The sequence below is a fragment of the Spodoptera frugiperda genome, chromosome 19, assembly GCF_023101765.2.
Source record: "Spodoptera frugiperda isolate SF20-4 chromosome 19, AGI-APGP_CSIRO_Sfru_2.0, whole genome shotgun sequence".
In the NCBI taxonomy this organism is placed as follows: Eukaryota; Metazoa; Arthropoda; class Insecta; order Lepidoptera; family Noctuidae; genus Spodoptera; species Spodoptera frugiperda.
The window spans coordinates 2,765,744-2,785,470 of NC_064230.1; the positions used below are offsets into that span (position 1 = coordinate 2,765,744).

General features: G+C 41.2%; 4 protein-coding genes across 4 annotated transcripts; 2 read left to right on the top strand and 2 right to left on the bottom strand.

Moving 5' to 3' along the window:
- Window positions 1-1,563: 1,563 nt before the first annotated feature.
- LOC118281185 (uncharacterized) lies at window positions 1,564-4,507 on the bottom strand. Its single transcript, XM_050700994.1, has 3 exons — window positions 4,143-4,507; window positions 2,565-2,653; window positions 1,564-1,812 (listed from the first exon to the last, which is right to left on the bottom strand). The coding sequence occupies exons 1-3, from the start codon at window positions 4,231-4,233 to the stop codon at window positions 1,642-1,644; spliced, it is 351 nt and encodes a 116-aa protein (XP_050556951.1). The 5' UTR covers window positions 4,234-4,507; the 3' UTR covers window positions 1,564-1,641.
- A 2,180-nt stretch (window positions 4,508-6,687) lies between these two features.
- LOC118281173 (uncharacterized) lies at window positions 6,688-8,861 on the top strand. Its single transcript, XM_050700991.1, has 3 exons — window positions 6,688-6,837; window positions 7,797-8,087; window positions 8,607-8,861. Exons 1-3 carry the CDS (start codon window positions 6,807-6,809, stop codon window positions 8,819-8,821), a joined length of 537 nt encoding a protein of 178 aa, XP_050556948.1. The 5' UTR covers window positions 6,688-6,806; the 3' UTR covers window positions 8,822-8,861.
- A 2,053-nt stretch (window positions 8,862-10,914) lies between these two features.
- LOC118281171 (uncharacterized) lies at window positions 10,915-16,387 on the top strand. Its single transcript, XM_050700978.1, has 6 exons — window positions 10,915-11,052; window positions 11,833-11,878; window positions 13,214-13,263; window positions 14,329-14,541; window positions 15,378-15,569; window positions 16,188-16,387. The coding sequence occupies exons 1-6, from the start codon at window positions 10,995-10,997 to the stop codon at window positions 16,262-16,264; spliced, it is 636 nt and encodes a 211-aa protein (XP_050556935.1). The 5' UTR covers window positions 10,915-10,994; the 3' UTR covers window positions 16,265-16,387.
- Window positions 16,388-16,522: 135 nt separating this feature from the next.
- Window positions 16,523-19,402, bottom strand: LOC126911876 (uncharacterized). The gene is made up of 3 exons (XM_050700993.1): window positions 19,206-19,402; window positions 18,525-18,847; window positions 16,523-17,657 (listed from the first exon to the last, which is right to left on the bottom strand). The coding sequence occupies exons 1-3, from the start codon at window positions 19,243-19,245 to the stop codon at window positions 17,607-17,609; spliced, it is 414 nt and encodes a 137-aa protein (XP_050556950.1). The 5' UTR covers window positions 19,246-19,402; the 3' UTR covers window positions 16,523-17,606.
- Between the last annotated feature and the right edge of the window lie 325 nt (window positions 19,403-19,727).

Below are 19,727 nucleotides of genomic sequence, written 5' to 3' on the forward strand. Positions count from 1 at the left end.
ATCCAATCATACGTCCATGAAAATCTTTTTCGTCTTATTCATACGTCCGGTCAAAAAAAAACATCAAATTTACTTTTGGATTATGACTCCAACCGGAGTCATGGACATGTGAGTTTGATAAAAATGTGACTCCATTTAGAGTCACTGGACAGTGAACGTGTTAAAGTTCATAATCGTTCATTTTGTTTTCAAAATCAATAGCATATTCCATTAGTGTGGCCCCAGCATTAGTGACACCCCTTATGACTTAATTTAAACCACATATTTGTTATCATCTCGGCTGACAATATACAAAAAATGAGAGAGCCAGACTTTTTTAATTCTTAAAAGGATGGTGTTTGGCCACCATCTCATCTGGTGGTAAGCGATAATGTGGCCGACGATGGAGCACGCCTAACTATGAGCAATCGGTTCACTCGGATCTTGAAGACACCCAAGTTATATTTTATAGGAAACACAGACTGACTTGACTGCACGGTTGGCGCGGTGGCTGAGCGACCGGCTGACGTGCAAAGTGTAGCTGGTTCGATACCCGCACGGAGCAATTTTTTGTGTGATTCATAAATTGTTGCTTCGGGTCTGGGTGTCATGTGTAGGTATGAGGATTTGTGTGTTTGTAAATGCACCCACGATACAGGAGAAAATCCTAGTGTGGGGCAAGGGTTAAATTTAAAAAAAAGAAAATAGACTCCGGCACGGTGTTTCATTCCTTAGTGGTTCGCATAAGGACATTCGAAGCAATGCGAACCGGTGGAAAATCAACCGTATAAGGTCACGCCTTGCCGTCTTCTCATGCATAAGTGTGTGGGTCCGAATCCTACCAATGTGACTTTTCATGTTATAGGCACTTTCTTAGACCACGTTGGAGTTCGAAAAAACGCAGACAGACGTGCCTAGCGCCTAGAATACGCGCAGACACATATTTCTGCATTCTACGACAATTATAGGATCCTTCTTCTACGTTTGGTTTGATATATAGTGCAATGTCATTGTTAATTAATTCAATAAATAAATACTTTTCTATAGTTAAGGGTCTCAATCTTTTATTATTTCATCAGACTATTTTAGACACCACCTGACAAACGGTGAAGGTAAATTTAGGAAATCAGAAAAATTCCCTAAGAAAAGGAGGATCCTCCGACCAGGCGAGGTGATCGTGCCTGGCCGGCTTTCTGCCCAGCTGTTGTTCGTTGGAATTTTCTATCCATGTTTATTCGCATGTAAACTTCACATGTGCGATTAAGATTTATGACGTCGTCCGTTGATTTGCTCGTCGATAGTCACATGTCACAAAAAAAGATCGTGTGGAAACCTGGGCTTATGATTTCTAATTATATGTTTGAAATAGCCAACCCGCATTGAGCAAACGTGGTAATTAATGCTTAAGCATTCTCCGTGTGGGAAGAGGCCTTAGGTCTGCAGTGGCCACTTATAGGCTTTTGATGATGATGACAATGATGAGATAAATAAATAAACAACTTCATTCTATAAAATAATCAATTTATTTCAATTTACCAAGCAATTTGACATAAAAAGATTTTTCATTTGTCTATTTTGTTCATTTCATTCAAGCTCTTGTAGGCAAAATACTACAGAGCGCTACACACCTACGTACAATACTTTAACATAATTAATTATTGTCTAATACCCATGCCTTTTAGCTACAACATTGTAAACTATATTTTTAGGAGCATTATCAGCTAATTCAACGGATACTTTGTGGTATAACGAAGAGAATGCTACTTTAGTGGTAGACTTGTCGACGCCTGGGATGGTGACACACACGTAGCTTATCATGTAACCTTCATCCAACTGAAAAAGTAAAGAAAAATTGTTTTATAGTAATATTCTACAGTACAAATTAACGTAATGTAAAAGCCGTGAGCCTTTTAGCCCTGAAGGGGTAGGCAGAGGTGCACATTACGGCACGTAATACCGCTGTACAATGTACGCTTTTCACTATTTGTGTTATAAGTCCCATGTAATAGGGGTGAGCCTGTTGCCACATACTGGGCACAATTTCAGACTCCGTGCTACTACCGAGAAATTTTCGAAAATCCGAAAAAACCCAGTAACCGTGCTACTATTAAAACCACCCTGTTCCTGCTCCTGCTTTTCGAGCCAGAGCCCCAATAACCCGCTACGTAGCCCGCAGCTCAACCTATTTTGACTAAAGTAAGGTTAGGATTTACAGACAGAGATACTTAGTTAGAAAAAAGTCTTATAATAAGTAACATTTCCTTTCCTTTACCCCGAGAATCGAGACTAACTTGAGAAAAATCTATAATTTTATTGTAACTTTCGTGAGACATACTATTTTATTTAAATTGTTATCGGCTTACTCACGTAACTGTTCAAAAATCAGTAGCATCGCGACAATCGCCGCGTCGTGTGTCGCGGAATGCTGCTCATGAATATGAGCATGGCTTGGAACGTTAAAGTTCCTCGTCAAACAGTTACGTGAGTAGGGCGATAACATAATAATTAATTGAGAAAAATCTTTTAAAATTCACACGATCGCAACCACGACAGGCGGTAAAATGTATGAATTGGTAGTTACTTACTGGTAGTATAGTCTCAGCGTGCTTTGAACCTCTCCGCACTGTATGGATCACGTTATAATATTCCTTTGTGAGGTTCCATGATGGGTCACCTGCAATGTAACAAATTCATATAAAATAATTTAACTTTAAGTGTGGGAGAGCCATTTACAGAAAGAAATGATCTAGTTAGAAAACCGACGTGAAACTACGCTTGCGTTGTGTTTCGTTGTGTGAGTGAGGTACCGTAGGCCCAATTACCCCTTCTCAATCTTCCCCATCCCCGATTCCCGAATCAACTAACCCTTAAATTCCTAACTCCCAAAAAGCCGGCAACGCACTTGTAACCTCTGCTGTTTCAAGTGTCCATGGGCGGCGGCGATTGCTTACCATCAGGTAATACGTCTGCTCGATTACCGGCTTGTTTCATAAAAAACACATGTCTCACAGCTGTAACTACTGCGCGTAGCAAGCTGTGTGACATGTAGCGCGCTGTAGGAGTGTAGGGGAGTGCTGAGAGAGTGACAGACTGTACACAGCTGTAACTACTGCGCGTAGCAAGCTGTGTGACATGTAGCGCGCTGTAGGAGTGTAGGGGAGTGCTGAGAAGTGACAGACTGTACAAAGCTGTAACTACTGCACGTAGCAAGCTGTGTGACAATCGTCGCAGGAGTGTGTCGCTGAGAGATGACAGACTGTACACAGCTGTAACTACTGCGCGTAGCAAGCTGTGTGACATGTAGCGCGCTGTAGGAGTGTAGGGGAGTTGAGAGAGTGACAGACTGTACACAGCTGTAACTACTGCGCGTAGCAAGCTGTGTGACATGTAGCGCGCTGTAGGAGTGTAGGGGAGTGCTGAGAGAGTGACAGACTGTACACAGCTGTAACTACTGCGCGTAGCAAGCTGTGTGACATGTAGCGCGCTGTAGGAGTGTAGGGGAGTGCTGAGAGAGTGACAGACTGTACACAGCTGTAACTACTGCGCGTAGCAAGCTGTGTGACATGTAGCGCGCTGTAGGAGTGTAGGGGAGTGCTGAGAGAGTGACGGACTGTACACAGCTGTAACTACTGCGCGTAGCAAGCTGTGTGACATGTAGCGCGTTATAATACTCTTTTAGTGAAGTTCCATGATGAGAGTGACGCCTGTACACAACTGTAACTACTGCGCATAGCAAGCTGTGTGACATGTAGCGCGCTAGGAGAGTGTAGGGGATTGCTGAGAGAGTGGCAGACTGTACATAGCTGTAACTACTGCGCGTAGGCAGAGCTGTGTGACATGTAGCGCGCAGTGTAGGGGATGCCGCTATACAATGTACACCCAGCTTTTCACCATTTGTGTTATAAGTCCCATGTAATACTGGGGTGATAATTTGCCATATCCTTGACACAATGCCAGACTCCGTGCTACTACCGAGAAATTTTCGTAAATCCGTAGGGGAAAAAAGCCCAGTAATACTTTGCCCGACCCGGGAATCAAACCCGAGACCCCTTGTTCGGCAGTCGCACTTGCGACCACTCGATCAACGAGGCAGTCACAATAAATTTAGGCTGTCAGGCAGGCTAATAAATTATTAGTAAAAAAATATCGAAAAATATACTGACCAAATTGATAATCACAATTGTACTTCTTTTCTTCTGTTGCTAGAGCCACGGTTGCTATAGCGACGCAAATTATAAACAAAATCTTCGCCATTTTGAATTAGGTATTGTCAAATGACAGCTATTATGTCGACACGGAGTATAAAACTTCACTGAATAAAATCTGCTTCGGATTTGCAGTTTTATATTGGATTTTACTTCCATATTCTCTTACCTTGTTTACTCATCCTATTTAAGATAGGTAGGGCTGTCAAATACCGGAGCTGCGGACAACGTAAAAGGTTACCGGGGCTCCGGCTCAAAGCAGGAGTAGGAACGGGGTGGTTTTTAGTCAGTAAGAGTCTCGCCTCACCCAAGGCGGGAGAAGTCATTGGATGATTTTTCGCCCCTCAAAAAAACTGAGGGCTGTTAAATAGAACTACTCTCAATCTAAAAATTATTTCAAATAAATAGACCTGGACACTTGAAACACTAGAGGCGTTACAAGTGCGTTGCTGGCCTTTTGGGGGTTAGGAATTTAAGGGTCGTTGGGGGATCGGAGATTAGGAAGAGACTCGGAAGAACGAATTGGATAATTTTGCCCCTTAAAAACAGTTTCAAATGAGACGACTTTCGGATATGCGTTTTTTTATGGTATAAGCCGGTAAACTAACAGACGGATCACCTGATGGTAAGCAATCGCTACCTTTCATAGACACCGGAAACAGTGCATTACTGGACTTTTCGGGGTTAGACAAAAGCGTCCGGTAACTTCTCTCACAGAAAATATTAAAGTACCTTTTTAGGGGGAAAATCATCCAATGTCTTCTCCTGTCGTGGGTGAGGCAAGAAAAACCACCCCGTGTTTGCTTCTGCTTTGAGCCGGAGCCCCGGTAACCCCTTAGGTTGTCCTCAGCTCCGGATTAGGCATCACCCCTGCTGGGCTCTGTAGTGGTCTGATGGCTCTTTGAGACGCACGGGTCTGACTCTGGTCGGGCGGCGAGCTACCCTTGCTAGCCGTCCGCACCCCGTTCCTTACGGTGGCCGGAGATCATTACGCGATCCCCGACGCCCGGAGTGTCTCTCGCGACGGCTGGGGCGTGAGGAAGCTCGTTCCCTCACGCGCCCCACCCCCTCCTTAGCTAGCAGGACTGCTTCGCAGATGGAGCCCTGGTAACCCCTTAGGTTTGTTTTTATGGGACAAGCCCGCCACAACCTCCCATACCGTTGCAACTCCTGTAAGCCAGGATCTACAGTAGATACAACCATGAAAACACCGGAACACTGAAGTCCAATGACCCAGGGACATGAATGACTGTCTTGGATCCTGCAACAAATCAGCAGATGTTATTAGAGGAGAAGAAAAAAAAGAAAACAACCTCTTAGGTTGTTCTCAGCTCCGGATTAAACTACCTACTTAGAAACATTTACAAATTTCTGACAGCCCTGAGAAGAATGCAAGATCGTCAAATGGGTTTCCCGGCGATGATTTAATTGAGAACAATTTTCCCTTATGATCCCATTTCCCTGTAAATACATAATATAATGAATATATAATGCATAATTAGATTACGTAAGTTCAACTAATTAATAGAAATAAACAGTATTTACCGTTTTCAAGTCACAAACATCCTTGATTGTGACTTATCCTTACTTTATGACTGAGTGGTTGCAAGTGCGACTGCCGGATAAAGTGGGTAACGGTAAGGTTTAAGTTCAGTGTGGGAGAGCCATGCTTCGGCACGAATGGGCCGGCTCGACCGGCGTGATACCACGGCCGAGCAGAAAACCGACGTGAAACAACGCTTGCGTTATGTGAGTGAGGTTACCGGAGGTCTAATTACGCCCTTACCAATCTTCCCAATCCCCGATTCCCCAACAACCCTTAAATTCCTAACCCCAAAAAAAAAGCCGGTAACGCACTTGTAACGCCTCTGGTGTTTCAAGTGTCCATGGGCGGCGGCGATTACTTACCATCAGGTAATACGTCTGCTCGATTACCGGCGTTTCGTTTCTTAAATTTTTTTTTTATAAAATCTCTAAATGTTGAAGCGCATCCACTGTTCGACATTTCATATGACGTCATCGGTACGCATCGGAACTAACCTAAACCGCAAATGGATGATTTTCCCCCCTCAAAAAAAAAAAAAAAACTTAGACCGTCATTTCTTTTTTCTTTTTACATTTGGTGAGTCGACGTTTGGCCGTTATCTCGCCTGGTAGTAAGTGACGATGCGGCCTACGATGGAGCACGTCTGCCCATAAGCAACCTATTCACTCGGGCCTTGAAGACACCCAGGTTATACCAATCAGGAAACACAGACTCCGGCAAATACCAATTTTTAAGGAAAGTCTAAGATGTGAGATTTATGTGGAATATCGCGTGACGTTGATGTGATGACGTCACGCCTATATAGGTACCTAGGTACTTTTAATGCGTAGCTATGACGTAGAGAGTATTTTCCCTCATTTTGACTAAACAATCCCTTATTTGGATATAATCAGTGTTTAGGTATTTTTTTCTATTTACGTAATATTAACATTCTCCATTACCTAATTACCTACCTACGATAAAAACCTAACTACATTTCTAATAACCTAATTAAAAATACAATTATAATCTGTATCCATAAACATGTATGTAAAATAATTAAAATTATCCATTTCACAATAAAGATTTCATTAACAATGTTACGTTGTGTTTCCTACATATGTGTTGGTAAATATATATTTTTTTATTTATTTATCACTAGCGACCCGCCCCAGCTTCGCATGGGTGCAATGGAGATAAACCGCATCAAAATCCGTTGCGTAGTTTTAAAGTTGATTGCTGGCTGCCGTGCAACGTGTAGCGGGTTCGATTCCCGCACGGAGCAACTCTTTGTGTGATCCACAAATTGTTGTTTCGGGTTTGGGTGTCATGTGCATGTGAACTTGTATGTTTGTTAACGCGCCCACGACACAGGAGAAAATCCTAATGTGGAGCAACGTTTTTTTAAAAAAAAACTTAGAAAAAGAGATTAAAAAAAAATATTAAAAAAAAGATTTTTGCATACAAAGGGACACAGGGACAGAGAAAGCGACTTTGTTTTATACTATGTAGTGATAAAATCGGCCGCAAACTAAAGGAGGATGCAAATCCTGGTCCCACCTTCCAATAGCTATGTGTGTTACAACATTGGATAGGTAATTTTAAGCTGAATAAAAGTTACTATGGCGCCAAGTTCCAAATCTTAGTCCGTTCAGAGTTATTCTTTATTAAACATGGTAGTTTTATCAGTAGCCAAGTAATGCTATTTTTGCGTCATAATTGCATTTGTGCTTTATACACGTAGTGTGGATTCTAGGAAACTTTTTTTTTGCCGGAGCTGCGGACTGCCTAGCGGGTTAACGGGGCTCCGGCTCGAAAAGCAGGAGTAGAAACAGGAACAGGGTTTTTAGTTAGTAATAGTCTGACACTTGCCTTGCCTAAGGCGGGAGAAATCTTGCAGACTGTCTAGTACGTTACCGGGGCTCCGGCTCAAAAAGCAGGAGAAGGAACGGGGTGGTTTTTAGTCAGTAAGAGTCTGACACTCCCTCTCGCCTCGCCCGAGGCGGGAGAAGTCATTAGATGATTTTCCCCCCTCAAAAAAAGGTACCTAAGTTTTGGAAACTAACTATTGTACATAAAAATTGCAGGCCTCATCCTATTTCAAGTGGCCATAGCAAGACCGCCAACATATCCGAAAATGGAAGATATCTCACAAAAACCAAGATCCGCTAGAAAATCAAGTGATACCATAGATTCATCTAAAGAAAACTCCTTGGAGAGCGTCGTTCTGGCCATAGACACGGGTGTCAAAAAGTTTATGGCGGGGAAAACGAAACCTAGCAACATTGTCGATGATGTTGCCAAGCAATTATTGAAATATGCCAAAAATAGCGGTAAACCGGTCTACAAACGATCTGGTGTACAAGATTATAATATTAGTAAGTATTTTGTGCATATAAACCATGTAATACAAAAAAAAAAAACTGTTAAACAGAAGAATACTGCAGAGGCGGGTTGTTTGTTTGTTTGAACTCGCTAATCTCCGGAACTTCCTACTGGTCCGATTTGAATAATTCTTTTTGTGTTGGGTAGTGCATTTATCGAGGAAGTTATTATTGTGTGATTATTCAAAAATAATCACACTCTCATTCATAAATTTAATGATCTACTTAATTTTCGATATTTTCTAGCTCCATTTCTAGAAAAAAGTCTGCTATTTGACGTAAAAATCTGATGACGTCATAATAGAGTACAATTTCATACAAAGTTCGTAAAAAATATCGTTTTTGACGTTCCGTAAAAGTATTTTTAACTAGTAGGAAACTACCGTATTTATTATCTGTTTTAACTAAAAAATCACGGTTTACTGTTCACGTATTATTAAAAAAAAAGCTCTACTAGTTTCGAGCCACAGAGGGACTCTTCATAATTTATATAATATATTTGTTTCTTTACAGAACCAGAGCTTATACACTTGCAAAGCAGCGACAAACCCTCAGTTGTTTTGGAAATTAACTCGAAATCTATAGTAAACGTCTTGAAAGATCTTTTGCAATCGAAATCAGTTCATGAGTACATTGATCCCTACACTAAAAAGGCTGCGGTGATATATCGGGCTGTCAGAGATGAATTGGACAAGTCTGAAGCAAACGAAATGCGAAATACGGAGTAAAACAATAAAGATTATCACGCCGCAAATGGCGTTAGTGAAACTAATTTTTTATTTATCCCAATATTCAATACTCAATACTATATTGCTTTCCACATGTAAGGCTTTTTTTTTTAGGGGGGAAAATCATCCAATGACTTTTCTCGCTCTGGGCGAGGCGAGAGGGAGTGTCAGACTCTTACTGACTAAAAACCACCCCGTTCCTACTCCTGCTTTTCGAGCCGGAGCCCCGGTAAACCCGCTTAGGCTTAGGTGGTAAACTTAACTATGACACAATGTGGACCCTGTCGGGCACAACAATACAAGTTTAAGAGGAACACTCTTTTACATGACACTAAAAAAGTAAGTACTTACATCAAAATAAATAGATAATTACAGTTATAAAATTATTCAAATTATCAAAGTAATTAAAGGTTATAATCGTTGTTGAAATTATAAATAATCAAAATTAAAATTAAAAACAAGGTCAATATCTTAATAACAGTCAACATAAATAATTATAACCGTAAACTGCCCTCCTATTAAGTAAGCGTCCACAGGCCCGCATCGTACGCATCGCACGCAACGGATTTTAGTTTGTCTTGTATAGAAACTCATACAACTGCGTCCACTGATCCGCATCGTACGGACCGCATCATCGGCAATGCCTACATGCGATGCGTACTGATGACGTCATACGGAAAGCGGACACGATGCGGACCTGTGGACGCTTACCTTAAAACCGCTGTAGTTTTTTTACCCGACTGCGTCAGAAGGAGGGTTATGTTTTTCGAGAGTATGTATGTATGTATGTATATTTGTATAATTGTTTGGCACGCTTTGCAGCCTAAACGGCTTGATGAATTTTGGCTTGAGAGGGGACTTTTGGGCCCAGCAGTTAACTAGTTGAAATGTATATTAAAAAAACCGTATTTTTTTCTAAGCGAAATCACAAAATATGGTTCCTTGTTTCTATCTGGGAAGCGAGAAAACTTAAATTAAGTTATCAAACATTTATGATTATTTAAAATTTATGTATAACGTACTCTGTGATTTAAACTTTTACAACACTCCTGTCTGATATCAGTCATATACCGATTGACAGATGACACTCGTTCGTTGTGTTTCGTTCTGAATGCGCACGTATTTTCTATGTTTTATTGTTTTCCCACGACCTCGGCTTGATAAAGGACTTTTGACGGATCTTGCATCTCTAAATTACCTGACTCTCTATTTTGGACAACTGTTTAAGCCTATCAATCGGATAGTGACACATGGATCGCTGTGTAAATTGTGATTGCGACTGGTCGCAGTAAATCTATTGGCAGAAGAGTCTTGGAATTATCAGTTATTCGTCAGTGGCGTGCATCTCAATAACACTAAAAGAAAATAAAATAAAATAAGGTAATTTAAAAAATTTTAACTAAAATTTAAACCCGGCTGCGTTTCTTCATAATATGAAAATGAAATAGTCTTTGACTGTAGCGACTGTTCAGGGTCCCGTGTCAGATCTTCGACACGTCACACCAATTTTTTTATAAATGGAATGTTTCAATGATAATGACTAAACGGTTGGCACGGTGGCTGGGCAACTGGCTGCCGCATAACGGGTAGCGGGTTCGATTCCCGCACGGAGCAACTCTTTGTGTGATCCACAAATTGATGTTTCGGGTCTGGGTGTAATGTGCATGTGAACTTGAAACTATATGTGAACTGTACATTGAAAATATTGAAAAAATAAATAGCAGGGGGTGTTACTGGTTCGATACCAAACCCAAATATGTGATATATAAAAAAATTGTCTGTCTGTCTGTCTGCATTTTCAGAAGCATCACGTGAAAACTAACGGTTTGATTTCGATGAAACTGAATGAATTGTTAATGTAGCATGGATTTTCGCAAAGTAACGCCTGATTCTATTCTATAGACTAAATAGATTTTTAATTTTCATACCCCGTCATCATCCCTATTTTGTAGTACTAAGTTACAAGTCAAATGTTTATCGTAAAGTATGAAATTAAAATCGTCCAATGCCATTAACGTATGTACCTAGGTAATTGCTGACAATAAATTCCTAATTAACTCATTAAGTTGAAAAATCAATTTGAAATTTTTGATTGTGGGTAATTTTTTAAAACATTACTTCGGAAGATTGGTGAAGAAATTTGCGTTTTTCATGTCTCTAGTCGGTCGTCAGAATGAAGAACCAAATTACTTTCGTCGTGATTAATATTTTTCAATTTATTCTGATCGTTTGTGAGTATAATAATATATGTTTTTATTTTTTTAAGTGTGGGAGAGCCATGCTTCGGCACGAATGGGCCGGCTCGACCGGAGTGATACCACGGCCGAGCAGAAAACCGACGAAACACAACGCTTGCGTTGTGTTTCGTTGTGTGAGAGAGGTTACCAGAAGCCCAATTCCCCCCTTCCCAATCTTTCCAATCCCCGATTCCCCAACAACCCTTAAATTCCTAATCCCCAAAAGGCCTGCAACGCACTTGTAACGCCTCTGGGGTTTCAAGTGTCCATGGGCAGCGGCGATTGCTTACCATCAGGTGATCCGTCTGCTCGTTCACCGGCGTAGTCCATAAAAAAAATTACTCCGATATTGTCAGAAAATTAAAATCTACTTGGGAGAAATCAAGTGTCTATATTTTTATTATCTATGCATGTCACGCCTTTTATCCCCAAAGGGGTAGGCAGAGGTGCACATTATAGCATTTATTTATTACTGCCTCGTTGGTCGAGTGGTCGCAAGTGCGACAACCGTACAAAAGGTTTCGGGTTCGATTCCCTGGTCGGGCAAAGTATTACTGTGCTTTTTTCCGTTTTTCGAAAATTTCTCAGTGGTAGCACGGAGTCTGGAATTGTGCCCAGTATATGGCAATAGGCTCACCCCCTATTACATGGGACTTATAATACAAATGGTGAAGTGTGGGTGTACATTGTATAGCGGCATTACGTGCCGTAATGTGCACCTCTGCCTACCCCTTCGGGGTAAAAGGCGTGATGTTGACGATTTTGATATTTTAGATATGCAAGAAGAAGCACAAACTCCGAAAATCATTCAACAAATTTTGTGAGTATTATCTATATCTATACTAATATTATAAAGCTGAAGAGTTTGTTTGTTTATTTGAACGCACTAATCTCCGGAACTACTGGTCCGATTTGAATAATTATTTTTGTGTTGGATAGCGCATTTATTGAGGAAGGCTATATGCTATAAAACATCGCGCTATGACCAATAGGAGCCGAGCAGAGCGGGTGAAACCGCTCCTCATGCATAAGAAGTGGGTTTGAAACCTACTAACAGCAAGTAACAATTTTTTCCGAGTTATATGTACTTTTTAAGTTAAAAGTAAGCGTCCACAGGCCCGCATCGTACGCATCGCATCATCGGCAATGCCTACATGCGATGCGTACTGATGACGTCATACGGAATGCCGATGCCAATAATCCCAGTGGAAGTGGGATCGGCAATCCGATTGCTGATACTCGCGTCGGCAATCCGAACACTACCGATACAGTGGACGCAGTTGTATGAGTCTCTATACAAGACAAACTAAAATCCGTTGCGTGCGATGCGTACGATGCGGGCCTGTGGACGCTTACCTTTAGACACTACGAACAAACGGTGAAGGAAAACATAGTGAGGAAACCTGGGCTTATATCTAAATATATAAAACTCAAAGGTGACTGACTGACTGACATAGTGATCTATCAACGCACAGCTGAAACCACTGGACGGATCGGGCTGAATCTAAATATATAAAACTCAAAGGTGACTGACTGACTGACATAGTGATCTATCAACGCACAGCTGAAACCACTGGACGGATCGGGCTGAAATTTGGCATGCAGGTAGATGTTACGACGTAGGCATCCGCTAAGAAAGGATTTTGATCAATTCTACCCCAAGGGGATAAAATAGGGGATGAAAGTTTGTATGAAACTTTGTCAATTTTAAACCAATCGGACTGAGACTTTGCATGCATAAAGCTACTAAGGCGTAGCGCCTAATGACAGATTAGTAAAGAATATTGTGTACAAAGAAGTTTTGTAGGCCCTAATTTTTTACACACGCTAAACAAAAATAAGCCGCAAAAACCATAACTAATTAATAATAATACTTCTTAACGCGAGCGAAGCCGCGGGCAAAAGCTAGTATTATATAAGTTTGAAAAAAGCCAAACTAAACTAAACTTTAGAAGCTGTAGTCCGCGGTATTTCCGAACCGATACGACCTTCAAACCTTCAAGAAAAGAACATATTCCTTTTTAAAACGCCGGCAACGCACCTGTGACTCCTCTGGTGTTGCGGGTGTCCATGGGCGGCGCTGATCGCTTACCATCAGGTGACCCGTCAGCTCGTTTGCCACCTATTCTTTAAACAAATGTATTTCTTTCAACAGGAGTTCGCCTAAAAGAGAAAATCCTAACCAAATAAGAGATAGGACAAGAGGTAAGAATATTTTTAACGGATTTATTTAACTTTTTTTTTATGTTAAATGGGCCGACGTTTGGCCGCTATCTCGCCTGATGGTAAGTGATGATGCGGCCTACGATGGAACACGTCTGCCCACAAGCAACCTATTCACTCGGGCTTTGAAGACACCCAGGTTATACCCATCAGGAAACACAGACTCCGGCAAGGAGTTCCACTCCCTAGCAGTTCGCACAAGGAAGCTTGAAGCTAAGCGCTTTGTGCGAGTGAGTGGGATATCCACCATGAATCGGTGACGCCTCGCCGATTGTCTTGTAGTTCGATGATGGAAAAGACTAGGAAGAATCAAGTTGTGGTCGAGTGGTCGAGTGGTCGGAAGTGCGGCTGCCGAACAAAGGGTTTCGGGTTCGATTCCCGAGTCGGGCAAAGTATTGTTGGGTTTTTTTCGGTTTTTGAAGATATCTCAGTAGTAGCACGGAGTCTGGAATTGTGCCCAGTATATGGCAATATGCTCACTCCCTATTACATGGGACTTATAACACAAATGGTGAAAAGTGGCTGTACATTGTATAGCATTACTTGCTGTAATGTGCACCGTGCACCTTTGCACCCTATACAGCTTGTAATAAAATACCCATATATATCAAGAAACACTGAAGAATACAGGTTGAATAGAATATCTACACAAAGTTTCAGCTTACAATTCGTTTAAAAAGAATTGGTACCAAATAGTTGGTGTCGCATGGTTCTTGATTTTATAAATCATACAAACGTGTCACAACACTACAGGGGTCACTCGTTAATTGCGAAACATTTCTTCTGTAAGTATGGTATAAGCAAAGTAGTAGTAGCGAAGTAGGGTATAAGGCGACAAAAAATGAAATGTTCAGGAGAGCCGTTTAAACTCGTCGGTCGTCGAAAGAATACTAGGAAAATGTTTTTTTTTATCGTAGAGCCATGAGAGTAAGCGCATTCGAAAGAGCGGAAAATTTTACGTAGGTTAGCATAATAAACTCAGTTTTGACCAATGTCTGTACCCTATTTCCTTTTAACCATCGATATATATATTCTATTTTTTATCAGACTTTTCGAAACCTGAAATGCCACCGTCTTGGGGCAGTCGCTACCGTCCATTATACAACCCAGCATGGATGGACTATTGTGACCCGTACCATTGCAACGACTACCACAAGCAAGCCTGTGGGCTCAACAGAAGAAATATGAAGTTCAAATGGTTCCAAAGCTTCTGTCATTTGATACTGAATAACCAATGCTCCACTTATCGTGGGACGCTGAGTAAGTCTTTTAAGCCTTTTTATTTAGTCTTTTAAGCCTTTAATCTTTTAAGCCTTTTAGTCTTTTTAGCCTTTTAGTCTTTTAAGCCTTTTAGTCTTTTTAGCCTTTTAGCCTTTCCTTTTAGCCTTTTAGTCTTTAGCCTTTAATCTTTTAAGCCTTTTTATTTTTTACTAGCTACTTCTGCACGGTTTCACCCGCTCTGCTCGGCTCCAATAGGAGCCGATAAAACATCATACTATGACCAATAGGTCATAGTGTGAATTTTTGTAGCCTATAGCCTTCCTCGATAAATGCACTATCCAACACAAAAAGAATTATTCAATTCGGACCAATAGTTCCGGAGATTAGCGCGTATTCTACTATTCAGCTTTATAATATTAGTATAGATTTTTTTGAAAAACACTGTCGTGGGTGCGTTTACAAACATTCAATTTCACATACACATGACACCCAGACCCGAAACAACAATTTGTGGATCACACAAAGAGTTGGGAATCGAAACCGCTACATGTTGCACGGCAGCCAGTTACCTAGCCACCGCGCCAACCGTGCAGTCAAAGTCAGCCTTAATACGAGTTTGTTATACGTTTAAGTCCGTCACTGCCAATAAAAAACGGTTGAAGACAAATCCTCCGCTAACGTCGGTCACCGGTTTTTTTACATTTGTTGGGTCGACGTTTGGCCGCTATCTCGCCTGATGGTAAGTAATGATGCGGCCTACGATGGAGCACGTCTGCCCATAAGTTCCCCCGTTAATTCCCTTGCACACTCTCCGAAATGTATCCGGTAAAAAAACGGAAAGGCTTGTAACCTTATATTTTTATATTTTTCTGCAGAATACGATCCAATACAGACAAAATATTGCCATGCGTACGTGATGTTCTTGCGTCAGGGATGCCCTCACGTCAAAGACTGCGCAGACGACCTGGACCCAGTTTGTGCAGTCAGCTCAAAAGACGGCCATCTTGTCCTATTCAAGAATCCATGCTTCATGGAAGCTGTTAACTGCCGTAATTCTACTTTACAAGGTAAGTGTGGGAGCCATGCTTCGCCACGAATGGGCCGGCTCGACCGGAGTGATACCACGGCCGAGCAGAAAACCGATGTGAAACAACGCTTGCGTTGTGTGAGTGAGGTTACCGGAGGTCCAATTCCCCCCTTCCCAATCTTCCCAATCCCCGATTCCTCATCAAGCCTTAAATTCCTAACCCCCAAAAAGCCGGCAATGCACTTGTAATGCCTCTGTTTCAAGTGTGGGCGGCGGCGATTGCTCACCATCAGGTTATACGTCTGATCGATTAACGGCGTGTTCCATAAAAAAATCTTACTATAGCTGCGGGTTACCGGGGCCCAAAGAGCAGTCTATCGAGTGGTCGTGACTGCCAGACAAGGGGTCTTGGGTTCGATTCCCGAGTCGGGCAAAGCATTACTGGGCTTTTCTCTGTTTTTCACAAATTTCTCAGTAGTAGCACGCGGAGTCTGGAATTGTGTCCAGTATATGGTTCACCTGTTACATGGGACTTATAACACAAATGGTGAAAAGTGGATGTACATTTTATAGCGGCATTACGTGCCGTAATGTGCACCTCTGCCTACCCCTTCGGGGATAAAAGGCGTGACGTTCCTTTTTTTATTTTATTTTTCAGAATACGACGCTGTGTACATGGATTTTTGTGATCGTAGCAAATCTCAGACGAATAAACGTCAAATTCAGATTGACTAGCAAAAAAAGTCAAGAATGTTTTTACCTAATTCTATCTACAGTTGTGTCAAACGAATTTGAGCTTTATCGCAGTGCAATAAGACATTATGTATGCAGTGCCGGCGTTAGGGGGGGAGAGGCGTGATGGGGCGATGGCCCAGGGTGACAAATTCTAGGGGGCGTCAAGGTCTGAAGTTGGAGTCTCTTGCCTCTCCTGGTGCAAACCCTCAGAACTGTGCTCTATGCTCTGTGCATATGCATATTGTCGCTTTGTTTAGTTTTACATTGTTCTCACATAGTTGAAGTAATCGAAACAATTTAACCAAGAATTGTATTGTAAATCTGATTGAAAAAGAGTAACCTATGGAGTTTCTTGCTCGTTCTTCTCCATAGGAATCAACACTTTGGAACGAGCAAATAGAGCAACTAGAGGACTGACCGACAGACAGACGTTATTAATATTATTATACTTGCTTTGACGTTCAAAAGTGCCTTCCTGGTCTATTTGAAATAAATGATTTTGACTTTGACTATTTTTTCAGCAAAAAACTAACACTTGATATTGCTTCCCTCAAGTGGGCGCCACAATATTTTCGCCCGGGGTATCAGTGGCCCTTACGCCGGCACTGTTTGTATGTAGATTTGCTTTCAAAAGTATTTTTGCTTTAAACGCTGTAGATAGGTATGATAGAAATAAATACTTCCTTTGAAAATATGATGTGTTTAATTCCTTATTTTTACATACTCACACATTGGCACTCGTTAATAACACTAATATACACTTCAACACACACACACACACTAATACTTCTATTTATATAATCTTTTAGGAGTGATACCACGGCCGAGCAGAAAACCGACGTGAAACAATGCTTGCGTTGTGTTTCTTTGTGTGAGTGAGGTTACCTGAGGCCCAAATCCCCCTTCCCAATTTTCCCAATCTCCGATTCCCCAACAACCCTTAAATTCCTAACCACCAAAAGGCCGGCAACGCACTTGTAACGCCACTGGTGTTTTTTGTGTTCAATAGTCCATTTATTGAGGAAGGCTATAAAATATCTTGCTCGTTCTTCTCCATAGGAATCTATACTTTGGAACGATCAAATAGAGCAACTAGAGGACCGACCGACAGACAGACATTTTGTTTTTTATTTTAATATTGTAATATTTGCTTTGGAATTGAACAATTGGGGAGGCCTATGTCCAGCAGTGGACTGCTATAGGCTGATGATGATGATGATGATTTGCTTTGACGTTCAAAAGTGCCTTCTCGGTCTATTTGAAATAAATAATTTTGACTTTGACTTTGACTTCACGCTACGATCAATAGGAGCTGAGCAGAGCGGGTGTAAACTACTCCTGTCTATTTTAAAAAACTTAAGAAGTGTTGCACCAATTGCTGGGTGACAGTAGCCTGAAAAAAATAAATAAATAAGTACCTATAGCCTCTCTCGAGAAACTATTGTGTCCAGTATATGGCAATAGGCTCACCCCCTATTACATGGGACTTACAACACAAATGGTGAAAAGTGGGTGTACATTGTATAGCGGCATTACGTGCCTTAATGTGCACCTCTGCCTACCCCTTCGGATGATGAAGCCTAATGAACAATGTTTCGCACTGCTACTGGCGACTCGAGTTTCGCACAATACTGCTCATGAATATGAGCCTCTAGCATGGCTTGAAACTATTCGAGTTCCTCGTCAAACAGTTACGTGAGTAAGCCGATAACATTACTATCACTACATAGTATAAAACAAAGTCGCTTTCTCTGTCCCTATGTCCCTTTGTATGCTTAAATCTTTAAAACTACGCAACAGATTTTGATGCGGTTTTTTTAATAGATAGAGTGATTCAAGAGGAAGGTTTATATGTATAATATATGCATAATATATCACCATTGCACCCATGCGAAACTGGGGCGGGTCGCTAGTAATAATTAATTTAGTTACTTACGGTAATTGTAAGTTACGATAAGTGTGAGAGAGCCATGCTTCAGCACAAATGGGCCGGCTCGACCGGAGTGATACCACGGCCTCACCGAAAACCGACGTGAAACAACGCTTGCGTTGTGCAAGTGAGGTTACCGGAGGCCTAATTCCCCCCTTCCCAATCTTTCCAATCCCCGATTCCCCAACAAAACTTAAATTCCTAACCCCCAACGCCGGTAATGCACTTGTAACGCCTCTGGTGCTTCAACTGTCCATGGGCGGCGGCGATTGCTTACCATCAGGTGATCCGTTGCATAAAAAAAAGTATCATAAACATATTATATCTTACGTATGGTTGTACAGTCATTTTTCTAGTTGTCGTTGTATTGTCTGTTTTAGGTTTGGTAGGAAACCCGGGTCTATATCTAAACTGATTTTTATTCGGATCCTCTTCATCAATAGGTTTGATATTCAATTGTATTTGAGCATTATTAACTTCTCTGAAATCATAGTTCCATTCACCAGAGTTAAATGTCCTTAAACCATCGTCATTTGATTCTGTTTTCTTATTATTTTTAAGCACAGTCTTAATTATGTCTATTGCGTCTTTTAAATCTGTGACTGAGCCTACTTTTGTTAATTTCAATTCTGAATGTACTTTATTGGTTAGTGCTGTGAAAATAAAAAAGGTGTTAGCAACATTACCATCATATTTTTTTTAACTGTAACCCCACATTACGATATTCTCCTGTGTCGTGGGTGCGTTAACAAACATACAAGTTCACATACACATGACACCCAGACCTGAAACAACAATTTGTGGATCACACAAAGAGTTGGTCCGTGCGGGAATCGAACCTGCTACTCGCTTAACCTATAGTTTATGGGGTCGCCACCCATGCCACGGCCACCATAAAATACCATTTTATCATGATTTCGCTTTGTATGATCTTTCTGTAAACGCACACACGACACAGGAGAAAATCCTAGTTTGGGGCGACGTTTTATAAAAAAACAACACGGTACTTACACAAAACTGAAAATAATATTAAACAGCAACCTTTTAACATTTTTGCAATAGGTAGGTACTTATTACAATTTTGCTTGCTTCAATAACAAAAATATATGATTTCCTTTCACACCATAGCTCGAGAATGACATACAGAGAATATTTTATTGTTTTTTTAAATATTCAAATACAGAAATAAAATGGCTACTTTAACGACCGTTTTTATTGAAGAAAATAGCTATAAAGCAAACGTTTATTTATTTCGTTTTCAGAAAATTTTATTCTTTTTTTTCTTGAAAGAAAATTATCCAATGGATTCTCCCACCTTGGGCCTTACCTTGGGTGAGCAGTGCGAGAGGGACGCAGCTATGTAGGTTGTATAGCTCCGTCCCTCTCGCACTGCTCAATGATCGACCATTCTGACACAATTGTAATAGCAGACTAAGGCCCCTTGGGTGAGGCAAGAGAGATAGTGTTAGAGATTCGTACTGACTAAAAACCACCCCGTTCCTACTCCTGCTTTTCGAGCCGGAGCCCCGGTAA